Genomic DNA, 25,433 nt, shown 5'->3' with positions numbered 1-25,433 from the left:
ATTTTCAAAAGTAAGAGATTTTTTTCGGGGCTATCATGGACATGCTCTGGTTCTCATACCGTGCTTCACTTTGAGAGTTAATGGGCCCAAGTCTGTCACTTTCTCTTTGTAAATGTGCAGGAGCGCTCAGAAGGATCCATCCCACGTCACAGTTTTTATAGTCATCATTATTGCCATTAGGTCAGGTGCAGCAGCCACCTGGGTTCCCAAGACATGTGCTTTAGTTGGCACTTCGTTGTGTTCAACCACAGTGATAGTTTAATTTTGATTCCACTGAAGACCATGGATTGATAGCACCCCTCTTCAGTTGGTAAAGAGCTCAGCAGTGAGCTCAAGCCCAAAAGCTCAACCAAACCAATCCCATTCTTACTTCATGGAATCATGCCTGATACCAGTTCTTTATCAGTCTGAGCTCAGTCACAGGGAGAAAACAATTAATTTGAATGGGGTAAGTTTAGTATAAAGAATTACTAACTATAGTTAGGCTACTAGGAAGTAAAGTGAATTCTAAAGAATATAGGAATAGTAGATTTAAGGAATAGCCTTAGGGCTGAGATGAAGCACTCCACCTCCCCACCCCCCAGGGCTGAAAGCTAGGCTGCGTTGAAGAGGACACAACCATGGCTCTTAGAGAAGTGTTTATGCTATTATGCTGGCAGAACTTGCTGGAAATCTGCCCTCTGGATCTTGGCAAAAATCTACCTTTGGAGTGCTAAAGAAACTATTCACAGGGAAGAGACTAACTGGAAGCGCTCCTGCTACAAAACCACCCAAGATGGGTGCCAGGGGAAGCTGCTGGCCACCTTATACTGCAGCTGTCAGGCACTGGGGAAACTGCATGTGCTTCCGGATCCAAGTGCTGGAGAAACCTTTCATCACGCTGGAGGAGCCTGGCGCAGAAGCCGTCTGTGCTCCAGAAGCCCACAACAGGGAAGCCTCACACACTGCGCACTAGAACTAAACAGCCCATTCCTCCTGTGATGTCTCTCCAGCACCCTCTCCTGCACAGCCTAAGATCATGGTAGCTGACAAAGGAAAAATATTTAAAGGGCCCAGATCTATTTTCACAGGACGGAGATGAGAGGTGAATTTGTCAGAGGCAATACTTCTATTACTGGCACACTGTTTTTCTTTTTGCAATATCTATCTGCAAATCCAGAGTCAAATTTGGTGTTCAATGTTATTAACTATGTTTATTAACTTTTATTACTGTGAATTTTTTTTGCTCGCTCTTTTTTTAGTCCTGACTTTGCTTTGGCCTTGGCCCTATCCTTTTTTGTAAGTCATCTCAAATCCTTTTTGGAAAGACGGTTGCTAAAATATCTTGGCTAGATCTTGAGGAGTATACAAAAGATTATGTTTGCCATCCAAGAGAACGCAATGTTAACCATCAGGCAGAAAGAATCCTATTCCTACCTAGGAAGCCTAGTTTGTTTATTTTTTATTGTGGTAACAGGCACATAATGTAAAATTTACTATTCTAACTACTTTTAAGTATATAGTTAAATGGCATTGTACATAAACAACCACATTCCCTCCTTTCCTCATCCTGTGGCAACCATCATTCTACTGTTTATCTTATGAATTTTACTACTTTAGGTACCTCATATCAGGTATACAATATTTATCCTAATGTAACTGGCCTATTTCACTTAGCATAATGCCTTCAGTGTTCATCCTTGTTTTAGCATGTGTCAGAATTCCCTTCTTTTTCAAGGTTGAATTCTACTCCATTGCATGTGTATACCACATTTTTCCAGCTTTATTGAGATGTATTTGACATGTAACATTGTGTAAGTTTAAGGTGTACAGTGTGTTGATTTGATACACATATATTGTGAAATTATCACAGTAGGATTGTTAACCTCCATCACCTCACATAACTACCATTTCTTTCTTGTGGTGAGAACATTTAAGATTTACTCTCTTACCAACTTTCAAGTATATAGTACAATTTGTTATCTATAATCACTTTGCTACCTTGGATCCCCAGAACTTACTCATAACTGGAAGTTTGTACCCTTTGACCAGTAACTGCCCATTTCCCCCAACTCCCAGTCTCTGGCAACCACCATTCTACTCTCTGTTTCTATGAGTTCACCTTTTTTAGATTCCACATATAAGTTATATTATACAGTATTTGTGTTTCTCTCTCTGACTTATTTCACTTAGCATAATGCCCTCAAGTTTCATCCATGTTGTCACAAATGGCATGATTTCCTTTTTTCTCGTGGCTAAATAATATTCCATTTTATAGATAGATATATAGATAGATCTATGCGCACACACACACACACACACACCACACCACACCACACCTTCTTTATCCATTCATTCATAAGTGGATGCTTAGGTTGTTTCTATATCTTAGCTATTGTGAATAATACTACAGTGAAGATCCTGATTTTATTTCCTTTAGATAACTATCAAGAAGTGGGGTTGTTGGATCATATGGTAGTTCTATTTTTAATTTTGTGGGGGGGAACTTTCTGCTGTTTTCCATAGTGGCTGCATCAGTTAACATTCCCACCAACAGTGCATGAGGGTTCCCTTATATCCCCAGCTTTACCAACACTTTGATTTCTTGTCTTTTTCATGATAGCCATTCTAACAGGTGTGAGGTGGTATCTCATTGTGGTTTTGATTTGCATTTTCCTGATGATTAGTGATATTGAGCATCTGTTAGTGTACCTGTTGGCCTTTTGTATGTCTTCCTTGGAAAAATGTCTATTCAGTTCCTCTGCTCATTTTTTTATTGTTTGTTTTTTAGCTCATAAGTTCCTTACGTGTTTTGAATATTGATCCCTTATCAGATACATGATTTGTAAATATTTTGTCCCACTTTGTAGCTAGGCTTTTCATTTTGTTGATTGTTTTTTTCCAATGCAGAAGCTTTTGAGTTTAATGTAGTCCACTTATTTATTTTTGCTTTTGTTGCTTATGCTTTAGTTGTCACATCCAGAAAATCATTGCCAAAACCAATGTCAAGGAACTTTTTCTCAGTATTTTCTTCTAGGAGTTTTATAGTTTCAGGCCTTATGTGTAAGTTTTTATTCCATTTCAAGTTAATTTTTGTCAGTGGTGTAAGGTAGGGGTTCAGCTTTATGCATGTGATTATCCAGTTTTCCCAGTACCATTTACTGAAGAGATTATCCTTTCCCCATTGAGTATTCCTGGCTCCCTTATCAGTTGTTCGTATTTGCCAGGGTTTATTTCTGGTCTCTCGATTCTGTTATTTGGTCTATATGTCTGTTTTTATGCCAGTACCATACTGTTTTAATTATTATAGTTTTGTATACAGTTTGAAATCAGGAAATGTGACGGCTTCAGCTTTGGCTATTCAGGATAAGGATCTTTTGTGGTTCTGTACAGATTTTAAGATTTTTTTCTATTTCCATGAAAAATGCCATTGGAATTTTGATAGGGATTGCATTAAACCTGTATATTGCTTTAGGTAGTATGGACATTTTAACATATATTTTAATTCTTCCAATCCATGAACATGGGATGTCTTTGCATTATTCATGTCTTCTTTCAGCAAAGTGGTATAGTTTTCAGTGTATAGATCTTTCACCTCTTTGCTTGAGCTTATTCCTAAGTATTTTATTAAATTTTTTATGCTGTCATGAATGGGATTTTTTAAAATTTCTTTTTCAGATATTTTATTATTAATGTATAGAAACACAAGTGATTCCTATATGTTGATTTTGTATCCTGCAACTTTACTGAATTTGTTGATTAGTTCTAACTTTGTGTGTGTGTGTGTGGAGTCTAGGAATTTCTATATATATAAGATCTTATCTGCAAACAAAGACACTTTTACTTCTTCCTTTCCAATTTGATGCCTTTTATTTATTTTTCTTGCCTGATTACTTTGGCTAGGATTTCTGTACTATGTTTAATAGGAGTGGTGAGAGTGGGCACCCTTGTCTTGTTCTTGATTTTAGGGGGAAAACTTTCCACCTTTCACTGTTGATTATGATGTTAGCTGTGGGCTTTGTGTGCCTTTATTATGTTGAGGTATGTTCCTTCTATACCCATCTGTGAAAAGTTTTCATCATGAAAGGTTGCTGCGTTTTGTCAAATGAGTGTTTTCCTTTTCTTTTTCTTTTTTTTTTTTTTGCATCTATTGGGATGATCATATGCATTTTATCTTTTCATTTTATAAATGTGCTGTATCATATTTATTGATTCATATGTGTTGATCCATCCTTGCATCCCAGGGATAAATATCACTTGATCATGGTGTGTGATCCGTTTATGTGCTGTTGAATATGGTCTGTTACTATTTTGTTGAGGATTTTTGCATCTACGTTCATCAGGATTATTGGGCTGTAACTTTCTTTTCTTGTACAGGCATACCTCGGAGATATTGCGGGTTTGGCTCCAGACCACCGCAGTAAAGTGAATATCACAATAAAGCAAGTCAACAAATTTTTTCATTTCCCAGTGCATATAAAAAGTTATGTTTACACTATACTTACTCTATTAAGTAGGCAATAGCATTATGTCTAGAAAAACAATGTATATACCTTAATTTTTAAATACTTCATTGCTAAAAACGCTAACTGTCATGCAAGGTTGCCACAAACCTTGAATTTGTAAATAACACAATATCTGTGAAGCGCAATGAAGCAGAACTCAATGCAGTAAGGTATGCCTCTTGTGTCATAAACTGGCTTTGCTATCAGAGTAATGCTGGACTCATAAAATGAGTTTGGGAGTGTTCCTCCTCCTCTTGAAAGAGTTTGAGAAGGATTGGCATTAATTCTTTAAATGTTTGGTAGAATTTCCCAGGGAAACCATCTGCTCCTGGGCTTTTCTGTTGGGGGAGATTTTTGATTACTGATTCATTCTCCCTGCTTGTATTGGTCTGTTCAGTATTTCTGTTTCTTTACGATTCATTCTTGGTAGGTTTTATGTTTCTCTTCTAATATATCCAATTTGTTGGTGTACAGTTATTCATGATAGTCTCCTCTGATACTTTTATTTCTGTGTTATCAGTTGTAATGTCTCCTCTTTCATTTATTATTCTATTTGGGTCTTTTGTCTTTTTTCTTAGTCTAACTAAAGGCTTGTCAATGTTACTTTTTCAAAAAAAAACAGGTGTTAGTTGGTATTTTCTATTTTTCTGGTCTCTACACTTTCTGCTCTGATCTTTGTTACTTCCTTCCTCCTGATAACTTTCAGCTTAGTTTCTTTTTCAGATATTTTGAAAAAAATTTTCAAACTATTTTCTACTTCCTTGAGGTGTAAAGTTAGGTTGTTTGGTATATTTCCTTTTTCTTAATGTAGGCATTTTTTTGCTATAAACTTCCCTCTTAGAACTGCTTTTGTTTTGTCCTGTAAGTTTTGGTATATTGTGTTTCCATTATTGTTTGTTTCAAGATATCTTCTGATTTCTTCTTTGCCTCATTGGTTGTTCAGGAGTGTGTTGTTTAATTTCCACATTTTTGTGAATTTTCCAGTTTTCTTCCTATTGTTGATTTTTCATTTCTTGCCATTTTGGACAGAAAAGATAATTGGTGTGATTTCAGTCTTCTCAAATTTGCCAAGACTTGTTTTGTGACATATATGATCTAACCTGGATAATGTTTCATGTGCATTCAAGAAGAATGTGTCTTCCGCTGCTGTTTTGTGGAATGTTCTGTATATGTCTGTTAGGTCCATTTTACCTAAAGTATAGTTCAAGTCCAATATTTCCTTTTTGTTTTCTGTCCGGATAATATCTCCATTATTGAAAGTGAAATATTGGACTCCCCTAATATCATATTGTTGTCTAATCTCACTTCAGATCTGTTTTTATTTGCTTAATATATTTAGTTGCTCTTTTTTTTGGGTACATATTCATTTATGATTGTTGTATTCTCTTGATGAGTTGATTCTGTATCATTGTATAATAATCTTCTTTGCCTCTTGTTACCATTTTTGGCTCAAAGTCTCTTGTCTGATATAAGTATAGCTGCCCCTGCTCTCTTTGGTTTCCACTTGAATGGAGTGTCTTTTTCCATCCCTTTACTTTGAGCCTATGTGTTTCTTAAAGCTGAAGTGAGTCTCTTACAGGCAGCATGTAGTTGGGTCTTGTTTTTTTTTCCATTCGCCACTGTATGCCTTTTGATTGGAGAATTTAGTCCATTTATATTAGAGTAACTATTGATAGATAAGAACTTACTAATGCCTTCTTATTATGTTGTCTGGCTGTTTTGTAGTTCCCTTGTTACTTTCTCCTTCTCTTATTGTCTCCTTTTGTGACTTGGTGATTTTTTTACCTTTTGTGAATCTAATGTAGACTTTTGCTTTGTGGTTACCATGAGGTTTACATAAAACATCTTAACAGCCTACTTTATGCTGGTAACTTCAATTGCCTACAAAAACTTTACCCTTTTATTTCCCCACTCTTACGTTTTTGATGTCACAGTTTACCTTTTCTTATATTGAGTATTCATTAATAAGTTATTGTAGTATAATTATTTTTAATACTCTTGTCCTTTAACATTTATTCTTAGTGAAGTGGTTAATATATTACCATATTACGATATCAGAATATTCTGAATTTCACTATATATTGAATATTTATCTTTACCAACCACATTTTGTTCATCCATTCATCTGTGGATACTTGGTGTGTTTCTACCTTTTAGATCCTGTGATTATAGGTCCTATCTGCAGTTCTAACCTAATTGTAGCCATAAGGGCTAATCAAGCCACAAAAAGATGAGGGTGACTTGTACTAGATGGTCATATGATTTGCTGTTCTTTCCATTCCTGTGAGTGACTTTTTCCAGACATTTGAACTCCTAAATAAAGTTCACAACCCAGATAACCTAGGAATACAGGCATACCTCAGAGATATTCCAGGTTCAGTTCAAGAGCACTACAATAAAGTGAGTCACACAAATTTTTGGTTTCTCAGTGCATATAAAAGTTATGTTTACACTATACTGTAGTCAATTAAGTGTGCAATAGCAGTATGTCCCAAAAAAATGTACATACCTGAATTAAAAAACACTTTATTGCTAAAAAATGCTAACCATCATCTTGGCCTTCAGTGAGTCATAGTAGTAACATCAAAGATCACTGATCACAGATCACCATAACAATTATAATAATATTGAAAAAGTTTTAAATATTGTGAGAATTACCAGAATGTGACACAGAGACATGAAGTGAGAAATGCTGTTGGAAAAAGTGGCACTGATAGATTTGTTTGAGCCAGGATTGCCAGAAACCTTCAATTTGTAAAAACATGCAGTACCTGCAAAGTGCAATAAAATGAGTTGTGCCAGTACTAGTGAACCAGTAATGTGGGTGTGCTGACTCTATACCAGTAGTAGATACAGCCGTTCAGAAATGCATTATTTGCTTCCCTGCCTTGAACATCTTGTAACCTTGGCCACATTTTATATTTCATGAGTTGAACCTGTTCAAAGTATTTATTTTCTTTCATGTTATTGATCTCATATATAAGCTCATAAGTTGGAAGAGGTAACCACTCTTGAAAATATAAGTATGATGGACAAGTAAATGGTTATTGAGACAAGATAGATTTTTGTTGTACTTGTGAAAAGTAGGGATTTTTTTTCCTGTGTTTTTTGATTTTTTGGTTTGGTGATGGTTCCTTTTGGAAGGAGGCAAAAAGGGCAGGGACTGAAGCAAAAGAAACCAGTAGGAAGAGGATAATGGTGGATATAATTTTGGAAGATACCTTTAAAAATAGTTTTTCATTACTGTTTTAAAAAGTGTTTCCTAACAAAGAAATGCGACTTGTCATTTTCAGACTGCCCTGGCACATTTAGAGTCTCTTGCAGTGGATGTTGAGGTGGCCAATCCACCAGCCAGTAAGGAGAGCATTGATGGTCTTCCAGAGACCCTTGTTCTTGAAGATCACACTGGTAAGGGCAAAGTTGATCTCTAATGTTGAACGACACTTTGCATATTCAAGTATATTACCAATGCACCTAGAAGATAAAATAGTGACTGTCAGAAACTTTCATTAGATTTTGTATGAAACCTAATTCAGACAAACTTTTACCTAGTGGAATTTTTTAATTTATCAAGTGATAGGCTGGGACAACTTTTCTACAAAAGCAATGTTTATTAAATTCCAAATTGTCATGTATTAAGCTGAAACACTTTTGCCAATTAATTCACCGAAGTCTGGTTCTTTTGTCTTTCATAGGTGTTGTCTATGAGTTAATATGTTGGTTTTCAATTTTATTAAAATTGAACTTCATGGGATTGATAAATCAAATTATTTGTTTTCAGCTATTGGTCAGGAGCAATGCTGTCCAATCTGTTGCAGTGAGTATATTAAGGATGATATAGCAACAGAGTTACCCTGTCATCATTTCTTTCACAAACCTTGTGTCTCAATTTGGCTGCAGAAGGTGAGTTGCAGATTTACTTTTTTAAAGTTAATAGTTTCTCCTACAAGTTAATGATGATAGTAGTGTCTTTAAGCCTATTTTATTTAGCTACATACTCGTAGTAATTTTTAATTCAGTGTTTAAAATTGGTTACCTTTTAATGATTACAGATTAACGATATATCAGACTATTTTACCTTACTAACATTGTCTAAAAACAATATAGGCAAATGATTTTAGGATAAAGCTAATTAGATCTTTGATTATATCCCTGAAATTTGATGTTTTCAAAAATATCTTAAGCAAAGAAGCCTTTAGGACTACTCAGAGTACTATAACAGTATACAGATATTCTGCTAATATGAGATGGTATCTTTAAAAATGTATATGAGGAAAAGCAACAAGATCCTACCATATAGCACAGGGAACTATATTTAATATCCTGGGATAAACTGTAATGGCAAAGAATATGAAAAAGAATATATATATGTATAACTGAATCACTTTGCTATATAGCAAAAATTAACACAACATTGGAAATCAACTGTACTACAAGAAAATAATTTTAAAAATTAAAATGTATATGATAAATATTTAATAACCTACCAAGTAGCTCCTATTCAAATTTTTATATACTGTTTTTCAATGTTTACCCAATAATTTTTAAGTATATTTGAATTACTTAAGAAAAAAAAGGTTTTACTTACATCTTCACAGTGAATTCTATTCTTGCATAAAGGATATTTACATGTAGTTCAGTAGAAATTCCCAAATCACATTCCCAGCTTAATTACTTACGGATATGGCTCCCTTTCTTCTCTATAAGCACTCCCTTCCTTCTCTCTTCTCTTATTTCCTACCCTCTCCTTTCTCCCTTCTTTTCTTTCCTTTCTCTTTCTTTGCTGTTGCTCCCCCTCTACTGCTACTTCATCTTTGTCAAAACTCTAGTTGGTATCTAAAATCCAGTGCAGAAATGTTCATGATTCCTTTATAAAATCTAAAGTTTCGGGCTTCCCTGGTGGCGCAGTGGTTGAGAGTCCGCCTGCCGATATAGGGGACGCGGGTTCGTGCCCCGGTCCGGGAGGATCCCACATGCCGCGGAGTGGCTGGGCCCGTGAGCCATGGCCGCTGAGCCTGTGCGTCCGGAGCCTGTGCTCCGCAATGGGAGAGGCCACAACAGTGAGAGGCCCGCGTACCACAAAAAAAATAATAAATAAATAAAATAAAAAATCTAAAGTTTCTGTCTAGGCTTTCCAGGCCTTCTGTGATCTAGTCTATCTCATCAGATTTACTCCTCTGTACATTTACTCATGTTTGCTTAGCCTGGTGTGGTCTTCCCCTTACTGTAAGAATAGATGATCTAGGTAGGTCCGCTTAAATTCGACCTTTTCTATCCTTAATATCCTCTTTTTTAAACTCTCACAATAGTATCAGAGCCTTAAGAAGGATCTGGTGTTGTCTGTGCCTGCTCTGTGTCAGGTATTGCTGGATGATTGATGTGTGTTTTCCCATTTAATCCTAACAGTAACTCTGGGACATATTGGTATCCTTATTCTCATTTTCCAATCATTGTTATTCATCCAAGGTTACACAGCTAGTGTGTGGTTGATTGAGACTATACTCATACTCTTGACTCTAAAATGTTGCTCTTTTGGCCCCATCTGTATGGCAAGTGCACAATAAATGTTTGCTGAATTAAATTCTTGAATTGTAAATATTATGTATGTTGTACATCTTGAATTGTCATTGATTTTGCTTTAACCCAAGGTAATAATCTCTGTAGTCTGTCTCCTGTCAGGAAGAAGCTTATTGTGAAGCCTTTCCTCTAGGGAGAAGGTTTCCAGGTTCTGAATCTTTGTCACCTTCAATAACCTGATTTCTTCAACCTTTTTTCTATCAGGGAGATCTCTGGGAAAAAGACAAGATTTGTGAGGGGATAACATATCGCCAGATGACACATCTCTGTAACCTTCCATTGGTCCTAAAATAATGTACTCCCAGTCTAACTGCTTTCCCTGTTCCACCTTCCCTCATTGATTTGTTTTATCATTTAGAAGGCACCTAACTCTCCATATCTTTTTGAAAACGAAGTATATGGCTTATAAAGGAGGTCTGCGGTCCATCTGCTTTGACATATCTGTGCTACACTAAAGTAAGGCTTTAGTATATATGAGGAAGGTCCTAGGGGGATAATTTGGTGTAATAAATATGTGAATTAATTAGGTCTCTGGTTTCTCTAATATATGCATTCAGTGCAGGTGAAGACATGCCCTGTGACTCCTTGCTCACCCCTGTAGCACCAGTGCCAAGTGGAGCATGTAGTAGACTCTTAATTAATACTCACTACATGAAAGATGAGTGACCTAAAAGATGCAAACATGATTAGGAGACACTGTTTACCCTCAGAGAAATTGAGTCTGATTGGGATGAAGAGGAAATAGCATCAAAATTTTGCCTCTCTGTACTGTGTGGATTTGAAGTTTATTTGGTTTTGTTTTTAAGTTATTTGACTTGTTTTGAGGATAATGATACTGCTCAGATACTTTGTAGCAGTTAAGATCTTTCCATTGGCTGTGAACTTGTTTTTTTCTCCCCCTAGTCAGGGACGTGCCCTGTGTGCCGCCGTCATTTCCCACCTGCTGTGATGGAAACACCTGCAGCTGCTTCCTCTGAGCCTGATCATGATGCCCCACCTGCAAATGACAGTACTGCAGAAGCCCCCTAAGCCTGAACACTTGAATGAGATCGGTCTATCCAAGTAAATCTGCAGATCCTTCTAAAATATGATGTGCAAATAATTATATATAAATATATTTAAAATGCTATATATAGTCTATGCCATAGTTTAGAAAGAGAATATTAACCTTTCTAAACTAAATTTAGGTTTGCAGAAAGTACTAAACATTTTCAAGCTGAATGTTGAAGTAGTGCGTTCATTTTCTTTAGTTTAATATGTTATTAATTGTAATGTCAAGCTTATTGATTAACTTGATCCAGAAGAAATAATCATCTGTGTGGCACACATTATTGGTTTTGTCTGAAGTACTGCCACTAAGTGATTATAATTAAGTTTTCCTATTTGCATCAAATGTGAAGATTGTGATCACAACAGTAGTAAAATTTGGTTTTGTTGGAAATAAAAAAGAATTCTAAAGCATGCTTTTTCATTGGTCCCTTTGGTTTTGCTTCATCAAAACCTCTTGGTTCATAATACTGAGTGGTTTTATAAGAAGATAACTTACTCTTTCATCTTTGTTTAAAATTAGGACTTTTTAGAATGCCAAACAAAACTTCTGGCTAGAGCATCACAAAATTTTTAAATCTTAGATGTAATCTCCTTGAAATGGTTAGGTAGTAAAATAAGTTATTATATTTGAAATGGTGGATGTGCTTAAAGTAAGGTTAGTAAAGCATATAAACAATCTCATGTGCTCAGTGCTTGGTACAGTGAGATGAATTAGATGGCCTTATGAAGTCCTTTCTATTTGGTTAAAATTATACTTGAAGGTCCAGAACACTCATGGCACATTTGTGTAATAAACACTGGATATAGTTAAAGGTAATTTTGGCTCTGAAATATTTTGGAAAGTCTGAAAACAAGCATAAAGTGTTTTAAAACACTCATTCTGTTGTATCCCGAAGGAAAATCTGAATCCTTAAAAAACTAGAAGAATTAATTGTGCTGTCTTGTATAAAGCATAAAACTGATGGGGTCCAGGACAGATTTGGCCATACCTTTTTACAACATATCTAAACCTTACTATGTTATAATTTATTATTTTAAAATATTGTTGAACAAGGATTATTCGTACTACATTATCAGCCTTTGTTTCTTTACACTAATTTATTTTGGGAAAATTATGCACCTGGAACTAAAATAAAAACAAGTAGTTTCAAATTAAGCCATGGGTGAAAAAGGAATAGATTGTATGATTGCCTAGTGATTGTATGAACAGAACTGAACAGGTTCCGTTCTTAATTTCCTTTCTCTAAAAGAGAAAAGAAGATGCTGACCTCACATTTATCCTCTGAAAGAGATCTGTTCACAAGCTTTTACAAAAGTGAGGAAATCAGCTTTCCTTACTTTACTTTTTTTTTAATGGGAAATTTGACCCACAGGGTCATCTTTGTAATCATGTAACCAAACTAAGAGTGCACAGCTTTCTGTTTAGGTGATCACACCCAGTAGGCAAGTATGTATCAACATGGACATAATATTTAATTTACGGATGTGATTAGGTATCAACACCAGAGAATGATGGGTGTTAGAATGCCACATTTGAGCAAGTAAAATAGTAAAACACATAGTGAGTGTACATCTATCCAAGTAGTACAATGATGATTTAGTTTAGACACATAAAAAGAATGTTTATATGGCTTCCCAAATGCAAAATTACATTTTATTTGTGTAATTTCTCTGCATATTTATATTCCACCTCTTTTCTTCATTCTTAAAAATAAATGAATTTTCACTGTTGGCACATTTGAGGCTTAAATATAAGGAACATAACACTTGCATTCTAATTTTTGCATATATTGTAAATGTGTCTGGTACTTACAGCAAAATACTGTGTATCGTTTTATGGGTAAAACAAAACTGAACATTGCATGCATGTAATGTGGTGACTTTGTAATTTAGGGGTTCTTTGGGGCTTCTGTGACTTTGGAAATGCTTACATTCAAGCCTTAATGTTGCATTAGGTAGCATGTTTTCCTTCTGATGTATATAGTCACTGTTGTATAAACTAATCATTGCTTGTTTTCTACTCTGTGATCTTTCCATACCGTATTTCATTGATGATCAATTAGTGTCAAGGAGTCAAATCAAATTAAAATTAATTCTCATGTGTATATTGTGGAAATTTGTGGCTAGTGTGATTTTTATTGTTGTTGTTTGTTTCCTTTAAATAATTATGATCAGTTGTGACACTTAGTGGTTAAACTGACATTGTTACAGATTTCTCTGTAATAAGCCACACACATTATATTTAGGCAGTGTAAAGGGACCTTGGTTTTCTCTTCCTAGATAGCAGCTGTCCCAAAGAAAATATTTCTTCTTTGGCTGTTAAGATTTAACTATTATCTGCCAGTTGTTAAGAGGTTTTGGTTCCAAATTCAACCAGCAGTGTTGAGAGCTGAACTTAAGATAGCTGTTGTACTTTTTGCTTTCCATCTGTTTCTGCCCTTCATTCTTGGCTCCCTACTATCTGTAAACAGCTGCTATGAAGGAGAAAAGTTGAATAAGAATTGGCTTAAAAATTCTTTTAAAAAGAAAATTGAGGTTTTAGAATTTTCATTGTAACAAACTGATAGAAGCTGAGGCTGACAAGTTAGGACACCTAAATATTGTTTGATCACGTCTTGGCTCCTTTTGAAAAAGTAAAGAATATATGAAGGTAAATTAGAAATATAAATATTAATAAAAGTACTGTTTCTCTTATTTCTCTATTATATGTTAAGTGACTTGACCTAATAATTTTATTTTTTTAAACGTCGTCTTCTTTCTTGTAATTTGAATGCTGATATTTAAAGGTAGATCTATGTGGTTTTCTTTCGTGTTTCTTAATTGTTTATCTCTAAGCTAACTAACTCTTATCTGTGATCTGCATTTATATATAAACTGTTAAATATATGTGAACTGTTAAAATGGAATGCAAGTTTTTCAAAAGCCCAGGTCTAAACGTAATGATTGGTTTATTGTTCTACAACCCCAATCCATCATTTTTCGTGTAAATCATAAACAATAAACAGGATATACTCAGTGGTCATTTCTAATATTTAATTGTGTAGCCTTATCACTTCTATAATGTAACCCCCTGGAGGATTTAGTGTTTATAGCAAAGTACACAGCTACTAAGGAAGTCTGGAATAGGCTCCTGAGTGCGTGATTTTATACTCCTTTAACTGTGATCTAAGAAGGAAAACCCTAAAAGAGACCTCAGCTGTACAGAAGTGGTTGATGAACTTCCAGAGTTGGAGCCCACTCAGCACCCCTACAAGGGTTGGATTTCGTTAGAAAAGTATCACCCAAATATTCCTATAAATAGCACATATGTGAAGCTAGGCAGAAAAGTCCTGTCTCGTCTGTGTGACCACCTCTTCCTGTCTTCCCTCAGGCTTCACACTTTTCTCAGATCTTGCATGATATCTATTCTAGACCAGCCTGGCATTGGCTATTCCCATCCCTCACTTAAAATGTGTTGCTCAGAACTAAACACAGTTCCTCTGACTAGAGCAAGGTCCAGAAGCATTATTGCCAACATCAAAGTGACTCTCATATGACTGTCATGACTCGTATATGTTGATAGTGTTATCATTACCATCATTATTAGGCAAGCGTATCACGTTGTTGTCTCTTGCTAAACTTCAAGGTATTGCTGGTAAGCCAAGTCTGTTCCTAATAATTACTTACACAATTTCTTCTTAACCTAATTGGACTACATTCATCCTTACTAAATTTAACTTGTAAAGGTCCATATGAATTCTGATTCTTCTCTCATCCTGCATCAGTCCCAATTTTGATGAAGTATGCCTTTGGTGTTTAGTGGCTCTGTCCGAGTTACTGATAAATACTGAATAGAACAGGATGAAATACAGATCCTCTTCAGAATGCCACTGTAGACTGCCCTCTAGATGACTTTGATCCACCAGTCAGTACTCTGGGTACAGTTGTTGAAGCAACTACCAGTCACTTAAGTGCTTTTGTTTCTTCATCGTTCCTAAAAGGACACCGTAAGAAATTTTGTCCTGTTTGGTCGACAAGCACTATGGAAGTAGCCTAATCTGCTAGTATATTAAATCAAGAAAACAAATGAAGTTAGCTGGAAATGCTTCACTCTTAGTGAAACCATGCAACCTCCTTTTCTAACTGCTCACATGCCATCTGTTCATCTTCTCTAGAATTTGATAAGTGATCAATGTCAACCTCATTTTTCTAATTTTTGGAATCTTCCTTTTTTCCTCTCAAAAATTAATGATATTTGAAGTAACATGACCTTGACAAGTCACTTAATCACTCTGCTTCTGTTTTCTCTATAAAGACTAAATTAAAGGTTCAGTACTCCTGTTTGTGCATGGGTAAAGGTCTGAAAAAAATGTTCTTTGTTGATGTGCAAAGTCATGGGGAATAAAAAAGCATCTTAATCACCTCTCAGGAGCGGAAAGAATTTGACATGGAAACTTTATTAAATCAAAAGAAATAAAATGTAATTAATGTCAGTTTTACTAAAAGGCTACATGCCTGGATGTGGCAGTTTATTCCATTTTGTATTCTTAGTTTATAATCAATATGCAGTTTTTTAGTAAATATTAAGAGGGGGAGGTCTTTATCTTATTTTTTTTGGAAAGATAATACCTCTTAGCCATTCACTGTCAGTAAGAGAAATTATGCAAGCCACCATTATTTCTTTTCCTTTGATTATAAAGCAGCAATTCTTAATAAGATTCACTGAGAAAAATGCATTTTTACATTATAAGAATAGTTCCCATTTATGAAGTGCTAAATATTAGACATTGTGTTAGGCTTTTTGTTTTAGCTAATCTTCATAATGAATCTGCAGCGTAGTTTATATTGCCCCAACTTTTACAAATGAAAAAATTGAGTCCTGGTTCTTAAACAAGAGCCTGAGGGCTCTGTGTAGTTCATGCCACCTTCCTGGGTAGGAACAACCTGTATGATCAACGTTAATATTTACTAAGTTGTTTGAAATGTAGTCTGAGTTTTAAAAATGGGAAAAGTGGGGGGTCTTTAAAATTCTGAAAAATATTTTGTTAGTTTTTCCTTTTTGTATTATTTTGCTAAATTGTTATAGAGAGACATTTTTGCCTTAAGTAATATACTGCTGACCAAAGTTATAATGTCCTACTTAGTGAAGTTTCTTAGTCACCATTAAGATCTGATGAGAACTTCCTACCTTGGCCGTACTATTTGGGATCCTTAAATTATTCTGTGGAAACTCTCTCTGGCCTGAGAGGTGTGTGGCATCCTCTTGTCTCTTCAACCAATGAGACCTTACTAATGCAGATATCTGTCTATAAGCAACTAGCCCTACCCTTTCCAAAAGTCTCTGGATTTCTTCCTTCAGAAGCCATGGACATTTGCCCTCACAGTTGCAATCACTCAGAGTGGAGAACTTACCCCCAGACTGCTTCATCATTAGAAACAAACATTTGACACAGGGTTTCCTTTTGATTTCAGTCCTTAAATGGTATTTTAAATTCTTTCCAGGCATTTAAGCTATGCCCTAGTTCTCTTGTCTATTCTATTTCCATTTTCTTGTTAAAAGACCTCAAGTGTTGCAAATATTATAAGGGGCTTCACTATGTACCACCATTGTGATCGGCCTTTGGCCTCCACAAACAATTCCTCCTCCTGACCTGGAGCAAGGATCCTTCAACCCTGGTATTGCAGTACCCTAGGTTTGGTGCCACTAAAGAATGTCAGAGTTTTTATTTTAGTTTAAATTCACATTTAAGGCAGATGAGGATAGGAATTGGGGAGCTTACAAAATCAACCTTGTCTGGAAAGCAAGCTCTAGCCTAGATTGGATGATGATGACTCACAAGTGAACCGGGGTTATAGCCCAATCTAAATGAGTAAAGAACACCTGAAGGAAGATGCTTAAATTTTTTAATAAAAATTAGTTATCTTATAAAATAATAAACATATCAGGCTGGCGTCCTCCCTGAATCTGTGGACACAACACTTTCATCAAAGCCAACAAATTAACTCCGTGTGCTGAGCTGCTATCTGTTTAACAAATGTTTATCAAGTGCCTAATCTAGCACAACTGTTAACAAGATCATCAAACTCCCTGGCCTCCTGGAGTGTTCCCTGTATTGAGGAGACTCTATTACACGTTTCTTCCCAAAGCAGCTGGATTCACTGTATGGGAAGGAGTTCATCTTGGCCTGGAGGGTGCCTGTGATTATCCAAACAAGAAACAACCAAAGCAGGGAGAAAGACTAACACGTGCCGAGCCCCCCCAAGGTGACTAGCTACCGGCAGCTACCCTCATTCCCCAATGATCTATAGCTGTGTTACTGTATTTATAGGTTGAAGATCTCTTAGGAGGTTATATGCCCTATGGCCCCCAGCAGGTCATGATATCTCACAACCAGAGAATTTGGAAACATATATTTTTTTTCCAGAGATGGGGCTGGCCATAATGGAGAGAAGCAAAACTTAAAAGTGTTTCACCTTATTTGTGTTGTATTATTACCTTTGCTTCCTACTCCCTGTGCTCTAAGGCATTTACACATAAGCATCCAGTGTGTTTTTCCCCAGAAAATGGAACATAACGCAGGCAATTCTGAGACATTGCTTTCCTGCTGGCTTTTGTAACCATGCTGGAAAACCAGGGCTAACATACCCTGAAAACTGTCTTACTAAGGGCTGGACAAGGAGTAAGCGCCACTGTCAAATTTGCTACACCGTGATTACCATAGAAACTGAATGAACTGGGCAGCAAGGGCACTAAACGCTATGCAGATGCACAGTCGTGTTAGGACAGCCCCTGCCTGACTCAGCAGCAGCACCGTGGTACACAGAGGTGCCACACCTACGCATGCCAAGGCTCACTCAGGGAGGGCAGAAATGCTGCACAATCCTTTGGGTTCTTGTCTCCTCGCCACCCCCACTGCTGTATAACGCATTTTTCTCCCCCAGATCAGGTCCTGGAGAAGCCCCTAGAGCTTATTTAATCCTTTTGTAGGTGACACTTTATAAAGAGGAAGCAGAGTAGAAGGCTGCATTAGATGGTGCCTGCCACGGCCACCCTACTTGAAGCATCCCTTCTCATTGTCCAGAGCTGCCGACCCTGCTTGTAAGCTAACACATTTCATAGATTCTAGCTGAATCTATGGGACCCCTGGATCAGAGACAAAGGGTTTTATTTCTCATGGTACAGTGGGCAGCATGAGCTACATAATCGCCTAAACAGTTCCCGTTGCCCCCATGTCCCTACGGACAATGCAGATCTTGGCCCAGGTGGACGCTGGACACACAGTGAGTCTGTAGCACAGATGAGAAAACTCGAGCTTAGGAAACCCTAGTCTTATAAAGGGACTGCTGGTAAGCCTGCCTAACCTTGCCCTGGAGAAAGACATTATATGTTATCTTGGTCAGGAAACAAATCTGTCCTCCGACCTGGGGGGATGAGGGAGGGATAATATATATCTGTTTTCTAGGATTTTTCTATACAGACTCCAGTACAGAGCAAAGCTGTCAATGCCTCTTGCTCAGAAGACATGAGAAACACAAGAAACCCATGAATTGTCTCCCAACGCCTGTAGACCCTGCTTAAAGGGATGGGATACTGCAGGTCAAGAAATCCCACTCACCCCAGCCACAGCTGATTTGACTGGTGGGGGCATCAGACTCAAGGCCCATCCATTCAGAGGTTGGCCAGTGGCCAGGGGCTAAAGGTTACGCAGGCCAGCAGGTCCTCTCACTAAATTTGCCTATTTTGGTTGGGAAAAAGGCAATTCCCAGTAGGAAATGGGAGATGAATTCAGCAAAAGGGTTGTACGAGGAGGGATTAAAGTTGTGAGTAGCCACGATCATGCTGAAGCGATGAGGCAGCAGAAAGTAAGAGCAACTAGAAACTACAAGTGGGAGAAGATATGCGAGAGTGGATTGGGAAGGAAGGCAACTGCAGTGGAGGGCAGGAAGCGGAGCCTCGTTACTGTGGACACTAGAACGGAGAAGCAGTCATAGCTCCTTACTTTTCATCCCCATCTGCTCCCCACACCAAAATGGGCATCCGTGGGCTTCCCTGGTGGTGCAGTGGTTGAGAGTCCGCCTGCCGATGCAGGGGACACGGGTTCGTGCCCCGGTCCTGGAAGTTCCCACATGCCACGGAGCGGCTGGGCCCGTGAGCCATGGCCACTAGGCCTGCGTGTCCAGAGCCTGTGCTCCGCGGGGGGAGAGGTCACAGCAGTGAGAGGCCCACGTACCGCAAAAAAAAAAAAAAGGGGCATCCATTACAGTAACACATACACAAGCCATTACTGCAGAGAATTTGAGTGAGTCTTTAGCTGAAAAAGAACTCAGGTTATAAGGAACAGAAGAGGTGCAGAAAGATGTCGTAGGACAGTAAATTAGCTAACATTTATTGAGTGCATACTATATGCCAGGAACATTTGTAGGTAGTTTTACATGCATTATCTTAGTTAATCCTAACAAAAATTTTTAGATGTAGACTTCTAATCTCCAAAGGGCATCGAAAGGTTGAGTAGCTGCCCACGGTCACACAGCTAGTAAGTAGGGGAGTCAGGATTCCAATCCAGTGCTCTTCACTGCTTTGTTCTGTTGCATCCTGCATAGGCAAGTGAGTTAACACTCAAGGTAAGAATAAATGAAGTAAATTTCAGCTTCAGCACTGATAGTTCTCACAGGCTGACCTGCAAGTTCAATAGCCTAACCTAACATTTGGACCAAAAACTACTCTGAAGTTGGTAATTACCTTTATCAATCAGCCCAAAGAGGCTGAGAGGAGCATAAACATATTAAATTGCTTTAGTCTCCTACCTGAAGAAAGCAAAAGATCTCAGCAGCTGCAGAAGTTTATGTTACTTTCCAATCCACTGCAGAGAGAATTCTGCCTCAATCATTCTCTTGTCAGTCCCTGTGGTCCCCACAGTACCAGTGACCATTACCCACATCTCTAAGTAAGAACAATAATGTGGTCAAGGAAGCCTGTTATTTTTCACACCGGTAAGCCCTGGGTAGAAAGCAGGTTGTGATTGAATGGGGATAAATGTCAAGTCCCTACTATTCTTCACCCTAAATCTACTCCACATGGTCTTGTTCTGTCCTAATTAGTCTCTGCCCCAGATAGCTAATCCTTTTGGTTAATGAATACCCATGGCCTCATCATCTCCAGTTACAGATACCACGGGAAGCTGGGAGAGCATTGCCCAAGCAACTTGGCAGAAGGTGCTTTACTATTCATAGACTGCTGTGCTTAGAATCAATGAAAACTTAACAATTAAATCACCAACATATTACCTCGCCTAAGGAGGAAGCAGCAGCTTGCCCATGATCGTACAACCGGAAAATGCTGGAGCTAGGACTTGAAACCACGCCTCCTGACCATGCCCCAAACTTCTCTTGCTTTCTGGCCCAGTGTCATCCTCTGGTGAGTCAGGGCAGCAGCAAGATTAGATCAGAAATAGGTTGTATTTACCTCCAAACCTGCTCCGTGCGTAGGTCCTCATCTGCCAGCAGACAAAGTGAGAAAATGACAAATAAGCAGATGAAGACTTTTGCTTGTGAATTCCTGTTTTTATTCTTCCATTTTTGGACCTTTTTAAGTTAGGAAAGACTTGGGGTGAGGAGGTAGGGGGAGAGAGAGAGAGAGAGAGAGAGAGAGAGAGAGAAAACAGAGTGGCAGAGTGGGGAGCTAGAATGAGACAAAAAATAAAAGCAATGTCTGGTTCTCTGGCTTCCAGCACCTGCGGGAATTTCGCAATAGGTGTTCTGCGCTCTTGCAGAGCACAAACGTTAAACTTCTAAGGGGGTTTAAAATACAAATGTCACGCGTTTAAAAAATAAATTTTAATAACATTGCAAAAATACCCGAGAAATTGAAAGAACATATAGCAAATCCCTATATACCCATTATCTGTCTGCAGTGGATTTGACAACTTAAGAACTATTAACATTTTACCACATTGACAGAAAATGCTCATATGTATATTTATGTATAGTAGTCGTTCCTTTTCCTCAAAAAAGGGCCGTGTCCCTGGGAAAGTTGTTTTGACTTCAACCTATACTACCTGATTCATTCTCAGAGGCCCTTCTAAAACCACATATGTCTCCCACCATCAAGGACCATAAATAGGCTTTGCCTAACTTGTCAACTCTGATCAGTTTGCTGGAGGGAGTACAGCTGAATCCAGGGTCAGAGAGAGAGAGTGCCACGACTGGGAAGGTATGTCCAGCTCTAGTATGGGAGGGGTGGCTTAGGGGCTGAGAGCCCTGCTTGCTCCCAGCTCTACCTCACTACGCCCTGCGCCCCCCCCCCCCACCACAGCCCTCTGTTCACTGCGGGATGTGCCACAGCTGTTCAGCCCAGCAGCTAGATAAGCTTCCTACCCTGCGAGCTTTAAGAGACTGAGCTGTTGTAATGCTCTGCTCTCAAATCACTGTAAAAGCTGAACTGCACTGCATTCAGGAAGACATGTCTTAAAGGAATTAGTTTATCCTTCTCTGGTTAACTCCCTCTGCAGAAAATTCTACCTCTAACCTCTGGCCTGTTTTCCACCGTAGTTCCTCCCTGGAAAGACTGTGGAAGGCCTCATGCATGGGAAGCAGTGTTTCTTCCGCTCCAGGCAGGAGGTGAGGTGCATTTCATCTCTTCTAGACTGGAGCCTAGCCTGCCTTTGTGTTTCTGACAGCTTGCTTTGCAGGAAGCCCTTTATTACAATGAAAGTACAGGGTGAAATTTTGAGCTTTTTAAGGATAACACTGATTAATCATCCCTAGGAACTGGTGATTGCTTCGTGGTCCCGAAGTAGGAAACCTGCTGGGTAAAAAAAGAAATCACATTGAAGGGAACACTCTGTCTTGTAAATTGAGTAATAGCATCTCTGGTGTTAAAAGTAAGAGATGATGTACACAGAAGTGAGGATAAGCTTCATTGCACCCAAGGAGAATATTTTTTCTTTTCAAATGGAAATACAAATTTCAGGTTGTTTTGTGTAGACTTTCTTGACCCTGAGAAGAGGGAAGATGAGGGAATATTTACATAATCCAAGTTACAAGGGAAGAGAAAAACACCTCAATCCTGCTTGTTACTCCAGAGGTGAGAGGCACTAGCCTTTTCTACTCTTTTCTCTCCCTCCTTCCCTCCTCCCCTTCCTTCTTTTACTTCTTTCCTTCATCAGCCAGATTGGCTCAGTTGAAATCCTAAATCCAACCATTTACCAGCTGCGAAATCTTGGGCAGTTTACTTGACCTCCACGTGTGTTGCCTCATCTATACATCAGGGATAGATAGTATTTCTCTTGTAGGGTGGTCATGAGAGTTCACTGAGTCAGTACAGTGATACTTGAGTCTGGTCAGGCCCCTAATAACTTTTACGGCAGAACACTTCTTCCCCACTCCCCATGTTTCCCTCCATGGGGCGGGAACTCCGCTGCTGGGACACTCCCAACCTCTCTCGCTCTCATTTGCGGGGCAGTGGCTTAATCCGGTTAGAATTAGGGCGAGTAAACCGGCGTGCTTGTCTCAGCTTCTCTTCATCTCTTGGAAGTGAGTAGTCGCCTCTGCCCTTCCGAGGGCAGTCCTCGTACGAGACTGGCTCTGGCCCAGCGCTGTAACGGCGGCGCCATCAGGCTAATCCCAGATTCCCTAGTGAGACGCGCAGCGCTGCGCTTTGCGGCAAGTGAGGGTCCTGCGCCTTGGCGTTGCTTCCTCAAGGCGTTCCTGGTCCCCCTTCAGGGCCTGGGTCTGGCTGGACAGGCCGTGACGTCTGGGCAGGTATCCCTGTGAACCCCAGACCCGGCATTTGCTCCCTCACCCTCTACATGCAAGTGGGCATAATGAGCCGTGGCCCGGCTCTGGTCCCAGGAGCATGAGCTGGCCAGCAACTTTCTCCCGCTGACTAACAATATGTCTTTTGAAAAGTGGACAAGATTAGGCCGCCAGAATGATGCTGATCCGCAGTGCCTCTCACTCACATCAGAAAGGGAGCAAGTTCAGTCTTGGCTTGAGCTGCATGTGTGGGCCTGTGTCACTGAAGCCGCCTGTTCTATGGCACTTAAGTTGGGGGCCAGCAGGTGTCCTTCACCCTGTTCCACTCCCACCGCTGGCACCCAGGGCAGTCACCCACCCCCAGCAGGTCGTCTCTGGGGTGGCAGTGCCATCTCCTCTGAGGACACTGGAGACCATTGCCCCACCACACCAGTGGGACCCTTTCCACCTGTGTCTCCTGCCTCCAGTCGTGGTGACCTCGTGGTGCTCTCACAGGTTGGTCTTAAACTGTGCTGGATGAGGGAGGGATCAGCATTTCTTGTGCGGAAGGAACTGCTCTCTCCTGCCATCTGACACCCCTTCTCCCTGTTGATGGTGTGGAAGAGGTCTACATGGAAAGAGATCACATTCGAGGAATGAAGTGATTGCAGCCTAAGGAGTTCAAGAGAGGATGTAGTTGGAAGATACGCTGTTCTGTTTATGCCATAAAATTCAGAACAGTACATTTAACGTATCTAGAAGATGAATTATTGTTCCCATTTTCCTGCCTACTCTGGATAAGACTTGCATATGTGGTCATCATCAATGAAGCACAATAACAACCTTTGATGGAGTCTTTGGAAGCCGGTATCCACAGGCCACACTTTGAGCAATACAGTGGCATCAGGAGTAATGATGTAACCAGCATTAAATAATGGAAGGAGGAACGTGTAGAGGCAAGAAGACCTATGTTTCAATACAAACATGTTCTGAAAGCCATGGCCTCAAGAGTAATAATGCTATTGCTATCATTTCCTCCTTATGGGCGATATGAAATTAGCCAGGAACGTTGCATATGATAATAAAGAACATGAATAAATGGCTCCTGAACCTGGACGGGAAGAAATCGTGCCTGCATAGTATGAAAAATATTCACATGCACTGATGGATAATAAACAAATATGTAAGTACATCTTCTTTTCTCATTATTGGTTCTAAATCTTGATTGATGAATCACAGTACCTCACATGGGTCCATGAGTTTTATAATATATTTTTAATCAAATTATTTCTCTAGACAAGGGCCCAACAAAAATATTTTTGGAGCCTTGCACACCTTAGGGGTTGTCCTAAAGAAAAGCATTTGCTCATAGAAAAAACCTATTCCCCCGTCTTACCTTTATAAGTAACAAAGGTGCTATTTTGGCCACTAACTGCAACCCTTTTGTCTTATTCCTCAGTTTGTTTAGAATTTGGTCAGGAAAGAGGGGTGCTATTTATTCAAGCCCTCTCAAAGTCCTCAATAGTAAGCACTCCAAGTTAGTTATTATCATTTTTTAAGCATTCAGGTTACATTTTGTTAATATTGAGGTAAAACTGATGTATAACATTATATTAGTTTCAGGTATACAACATAATGATTCAGTGTATATATGTATTACAAAATGATCACCACAATAAGTCTAAACATCCATCATCACACATAGTTACAAATTTTTTTCCTTGTGATGAGGACTCTTAATGTTTGCAAATATTTTCTCCCATTCAGTACATTGTCTTTTCATTTTGTTGATGCAAAGGCTTTTTTTTTTTTTTTTTTTGCGGCGGCTTTTTGATTTGACGTAGTCCCACTTGTTTATTTTTGCTTTGTTGCTTTTGCTTTTGGAGTCAGATCTAAAAAATCATTGCTAAAACTGAGTCAAGGAGCTGACCGCTTATGTTTCTTCTAGGAGTTTTATGGTTCCAGTTCTTACACTCAAGTCTTTAATCCATTTTGAGTTAATTTTGGTGTACAGTGTAAGATAATGGTCTAGTTTCATTCTTTTGCATGTGGCTGTCCAGTGTTCCCAACACCATTTATTGAAGAGACTGTCCTTTCCATTTGTATATTTTTGGCTCTTTTATCATAAATTAATTGACCATGTATGCATGAGTTTATTTCTGGGCTCTCTATTCTGTTCCATTGATCTATTCATGTGTTTTTATGCAAATAAAATACAGTTTTGATTACTTTAGCTTTGTAATATAGTTTGAAGTTAGGGAGCATTATGCTGCCTCCTTTGCTTTTCTTTCTCAAGATTGCTTTAGCTATTCAGGGTCTTTTGTGGTTCCATAAAAATCTTAGGATTGTTTGTTCTATTTCTATGAAAAATGCCATTGGAATTTTGATAGGGATTGCATTGAATCTCTATATTTCTTTGAGTAGTGTGGACATTTTAACACTATTAATTCTTTTTTTTTAACATCTTTATTGGAGTATAATTGCTTTACATTGTTGTGTTAGTTTCTGCTGTATAACAAAGTAAATCAGCTACACGTATACTTATATCCCCATATCCCCTCCCTCTTGTGTCTCCCTCCCACCCTCCCTATCCCACCCCTCTAGGTGGTC

The 25,433-nt window shown here is 38.6% G+C and overlaps 1 protein-coding gene across 2 annotated transcripts in view; it reads left to right on the top strand.

The window, feature by feature from the left end:
• Positions 1–14,142, top strand: part of PJA2 (praja ring finger ubiquitin ligase 2) — a 78,866-nt gene extending 64,724 nt beyond the window's left edge. For both annotated transcript variants that reach the window (XM_030869908.2, XM_060296091.2), the window contains 3 exons: positions 7,778–7,892; positions 8,266–8,387; positions 10,965–14,142. In XM_030869908.2, the coding sequence (XP_030725768.1) occupies positions 7,778–7,892; positions 8,266–8,387; positions 10,965–11,090 (363 nt within the window). In that variant the 3' untranslated portion in view covers positions 11,091–14,142. The remainder of the gene's footprint in view (positions 1–7,777; positions 7,893–8,265; positions 8,388–10,964) is intronic.
• Positions 14,143–25,433: the final 11,291 nt, after the last annotated feature.

The sequence above is a fragment of the Globicephala melas genome, chromosome 3 (assembly GCF_963455315.2).
Source record: "Globicephala melas chromosome 3, mGloMel1.2, whole genome shotgun sequence".
Taxonomy (NCBI): domain Eukaryota; kingdom Metazoa; phylum Chordata; class Mammalia; order Artiodactyla; family Delphinidae; genus Globicephala; species Globicephala melas.
The sequence above is the reverse complement of the archived record's forward strand: the minus strand, read 5'-3'. Positions and strand labels throughout refer to the sequence as shown.